The 4887-nt window shown below is 44.2% G+C and overlaps 1 protein-coding gene across 1 annotated transcript; it reads left to right on the plus strand.

Annotated features, from left to right (window-relative positions):
* Positions 1-406: 406 nt before the first annotated feature.
* LOC149833631 (cellulose synthase-like protein D5) lies at positions 407-4629 on the plus strand. The gene is made up of 3 exons (XM_090009781.1): positions 407-1302; positions 1618-2422; positions 2523-4629. Exons 1-3 carry the CDS (start codon positions 407-409, stop codon positions 4284-4286), a joined length of 3465 nt encoding a protein of 1154 aa, XP_089865907.1. The 3' UTR covers positions 4287-4629.
* The last annotated feature ends 258 nt before the right edge of the window (positions 4630-4887 follow it).

Consider the following 4887-nt stretch of genomic DNA (forward strand, 5'->3'; position numbering starts at 1 on the left):
ATAAAATAAGTGACCGTTGCCTGAGACTCCCTCCTAGGCGTCGATTACGTAAAACGGTCGGTGCAGATCATTCGACCGTTACAATTTTCGAAATTTGGTCCTAAGGGACGATGGCCTTTATAATTATCACTACAAATTCCCCTTCTTCAACGGCACCATGTCCTCCTTTTCTTCTTCTTCTTCCCATTTTAGCATTCAAAAAATCTACACTTCTGTACCTATCCTCTGCAATTTCAGATTTGTTCTCTCTCTCTCTCTAGAAGATTTCTCATGTGACCCACCTTTCTTCTCATTCTGGTCATTGCTTTCTTTTCTTCTCTTCCTCTCTCTTCATTAGTTTTCTTCAGATTCTCCTTCCTTTGCTTCTGTAGTTTGGTTGACACAGAAAGAGGAAAGAGGAGCAAAAATGGTTAAGATGGCATCCTCCCCTTCTTCCCCTGTGACCATTATGGTTTCATCTACCGCAATCGGTGGCTCCAGATCCATGGGCATAACCAGCCCTGTTCCGAGAACTTCGATATCGAACAACAGCCCCAATTCCCCTCTAATCAGCAGAGGAAAGAGATTGTCCACCGGCTCGAGGTACTGTTTGGAGACGAAGGATGAGACTGAAGTGAGCTCTGAGTATGTAGCTTACACTGTTCAGATACCTCCGACTCCAGACCACCAGCCGATGTCTGATTCGCAAACCAGCCTTCCGGAAATTGCTGGGAAGACACACAACAGTTTCATATCGGAAACCATATTCACTGGGGGATTCAACTGCGTGACCAGAGGTCACATGATAGAGACCATGAAAAGCTACCCTGAGAAGCCAGCAGGTTCGATGGCGATGATCTGCGGGATGCCGGGATGCGATGGCAAAGCGCTTTGTGAAGAGGGTAATTTACCATGCCATTGCCGTTTCAGGATCTGCAGAGAGTGCTATTTGGAGCGTATCAGGAATGGGGAGAAGTGCCCTGGATGCAAAGAAGAGTTTAGGGAAGTGGAAGAGGATGTAGAGGACGAATCCTTGTCTGAAGAAGAGGATCAAGCTCTTCCTTTGCCTACAATGAAGGAATCCAAGATCGAAAAGAGGCTTTCGCTCGTGAAATCATTCAAAGCTCCAAATCATCCGCCAGAATTCGACCATACTAGATGGCTCTATGAAACCAAGGGGACCTATGGATATGGAAATGCAGTCTGGCCCAAGGAAGGATACGCCGGTGGGTCGTTCCAAGAGCCGCCTGATTTTGAAGAAAAAAGCAAGCGGCCATTGACGAGAAAAACTGGTGTTTCTACTGCAATTTTGAGTCCATACAGGTAGTCAGAAAGAGCTTGCTTCAGAACTATTTGATGCCTAAATTAATTCCCTTCTATCGGGTGATTTGAAGTATTTGATTCTGTTTCTGGGCCTTTCTTCAAAACCATATGCTATTATTTGCTAATTTGTTAGAGAATTTTTGTCACTTTTAGAATTGATTGATTTTAATCCATCTGTACATTGTTAACACGATCAACCTGTTTTGAAGCATCACTTTGGAGATCCACATTATGTGTTTAAGGAACTTGTTACAGGGTTCTATTTGAACTGGCATGGAAAGAAAATCTGATCATTCTGTGGTTTTGATTATGCAGATTGTTAATAATGATCCGTTTAGTGGCTCTTGGTTTCTTTCTTGCATGGAGAATTCGACACCCAAATCATGAAGCAATGTGGCTGTGGGGGATGTCCACAGTCTGTGAGCTTTGGTTTGCCATATCATGGCTTCTGGACCAACTTCCTAAGCTCTGTCCTGTAAACCGAGTAACAGACCTCACTGTTCTGAAGGAGCGGTTCGAATCTCCGAGCTTTAGAAACCCTAAAGGAAGATCAGATCTTCCTGGAATAGATGTGTTTGTATCTACAGCTGATCCCGAGAAGGAGCCTCCTCTGGTTACTGCAAATACAATATTGTCGATCCTTGCAGTTGATTATCCAGTAGAAAAGCTCGCATGTTATCTTTCAGACGATGGAGGATCACTCTTAACATTTGAAGCTCTTGCTGAAACTGCGAGTTTTGCCCGAATATGGGTTCCGTTCTGCAGGAAGCACAACATTGAACCCCGTAATCCAGAGTCTTATTTTGGACAGAAACGCGATTTTCTGAAGAACAAAGTCAGGCTCGATTTTGTCAAGGAGAGAAGAAGGGTGAAGAGAGAATATGATGAGTTCAAGGTGAGGATCAATTCCTTGCCTGAATCAATCAGAAGAAGATCAGATGCTTACAATGCACACGAAGAACTTCGTGCCAAGAAGAAGCAGTTTGAAATGGGAGGCAATCCTTCAGAACCCATCAAAATCGCAAAAGGGATATGGATGGCGGATGGTGAACATTGGCCAGGAACCTGGCCATCTGGCGAAAGTGACCACTCTAGGGTAGATCATGCCGGCATAATTCAAGTGAGTTAATTTGTTTCATGCTTTAATTTTGATTGTATCTTGGCTGTTTTTGTTTTTGAAAACTGCAGCTGAAATTGTTTTTATCTATTTGTTCATACAGGCTATGCTAGCTCCACCCAACTCAGAACCAGTAATGGGTGCAGAAGCAGCCGATTCGAATCCAGTGGATTCAACTGAAGTAGACATCAGGTTACCCATGTTGGTTTATGTTTCTCGAGAGAAAAGGCCTGGTTATGACCACAACAAAAAGGCAGGAGCTATGAATGCGCTGGTCCGGACAAGTGCTATCATGTCCAATGGCCCCTTCATTCTTAATCTCGACTGTGATCACTATATATACAACTCGTTGGCTCTTCGAGAAGGCATGTGCTTTATGCTGGACAGAGGAGGAGACAGGATTTGTTACGTTCAGTTCCCTCAGAGATTTGAGGGGATTGATCCAAATGATAGATATGCGAACCACAATACAGTGTTTTTTGACGTGAGCATGAGAGCTCTTGATGGTCTTCAGGGTCCAGTGTACGTTGGCACCGGGTGTGTTTTCAGAAGAATAGCTCTTTATGGATTCAACCCTCCCAGAACTACAGAACATAGAGGGTGTTTTGGAAGAAGAAAGATTAAGCTCTTCTTGAGGAAGCCAAAGACTTCAAAAAATGAGTTGGAACAAATCATCTCTGGTGGCAATGATGATGATGATGGCTATGAAGATCTTGAATCACAGCTTCTCCCCAAGAAGTTTGGCAATTCCACTACTCTTGTTGCTTCAATCCCTCTTGCTGAGTATCAGGGGAGATTGCTTCAAGAGCAGGACGGAGTGAAGCTGGGCAGGCCTGCTGGTGCACTTGCCAAACCAAGAGAGCCACTTGATGCTGCCACTGTTGCTGAAGCCATCAGTGTGATATCCTGCTTCTATGAGGATAAAACAGAGTGGGGGCAAAGAATCGGCTGGATCTATGGATCTGTCACGGAGGATGTTGTGACAGGATACAGAATGCATAACAGAGGTTGGAGATCTATTTATTGTGTCACAAAGAGGGATGCTTTCAGAGGAACTGCACCCATCAATCTTACTGATAGGCTTCACCAGGTCCTTCGATGGGCGACCGGATCCGTTGAGATCTTCTTCTCTCGAAACAATGCACTGTTCGCGAGTAGCAGAATGAAGTTCTTGCAGAGGGTGGCTTACTTCAATGTTGGCATCTATCCATTCACATCGATTTTTCTTCTTGTGTACTGCATCCTGCCTGCAGTTTCTCTGTTCACAGGACAATTCATAGTCCAGGCACTCAGTGTCACCTTTCTTGTCTATCTTCTTCTCATAACTGTTACACTCTGCCTCCTGGCAATTCTTGAGATAAAGTGGTCTGGGATCACCCTTCATGACTGGTGGAGAAATGAGCAGTTCTGGTTGATTGGTGGAACCAGTGCTCACCCTGCTGCAGTCTTGCAAGGTCTGCTTAAGGTGATTGCTGGTGTGGATATATCATTCACACTGACTTCGAAATCTGCAGCAGACGATTGCGAGGATGAATTTGCAGAGCTCTATGTGGTGAAGTGGAGCTTCTTGATGGTTCCTCCTATCACCATCATGATGGTCAACATGATTGCCATAGCCGTCGGTGCAGCAAGGACAATGTACAGTGAGTACCCACAGTGGAGTAAGCTTCTTGGTGGCGTGTTCTTCAGTTCATGGGTGTTGTGCCACCTCTACCCATTTGCAAAGGGGTTGATGGGGAGGAAGGGAAGAACACCAACCATAGTCTTTATGTGGTCTGGCTTGATATCCATCATCATTTCCTTGTTGTGGGTGTACATTAGCCCACCCTACACCAATAGGAACCAGTACACGTTCCAGTTTCCCTGAACTATCCTCACTTGGTGTGTGTATCAAAGGAACCATATGAAGTTCCAGATTCCCTGAGCCATCATCATTTCCTTGTTGTGGGGTGTACATTAACCCACCATACACCAATAGGAACCAGTACATAACGTTCCAGTTTCCCTGAGCCTATCTTCACTTGGTGTGTGTACATTAGTCCACCCTACAAAGGAACCAATATGAAGTGTGTGTACATTAGTCCACCCTACAAAGGAACCAATATGAAGTTCCCCCTGAGCTTTTATCATCATGGTGTGTACATTACTCGCTGCTTGGAGTTATTCTTTTGTATTTTTACTTCTACTTCTCATAGAGAAAAGAATTGTGTTTTACTCTCTCTCCAGTTTCTTTTCTGATCTTTTGTGGACCACTGACAAATCAAAGAACACAAAGCTCTGCTATAGTTTTAACCAAATCAAAGAAGACAACCAAAGCCCATGTAGGGCACATAAAGGGTTGCAGCAAAAACTCAATAAACTCCATACATCCTAGATGCACATGTTTCAACCCGAGAGTTTTATTTTGCAATCTCACCAAAAACAAAAGGGATTTGTCACCAGAAACATCTTCATTCCTCCTTTTGATG

The sequence above is a fragment of the Nuphar pumila genome, chromosome 6, assembly GCF_984573655.1.
Source record: "Nuphar pumila chromosome 6, dmNupPumi1.hap1.1, whole genome shotgun sequence".
Taxonomy (NCBI): domain Eukaryota; kingdom Viridiplantae; phylum Streptophyta; class Magnoliopsida; order Nymphaeales; family Nymphaeaceae; genus Nuphar; species Nuphar pumila.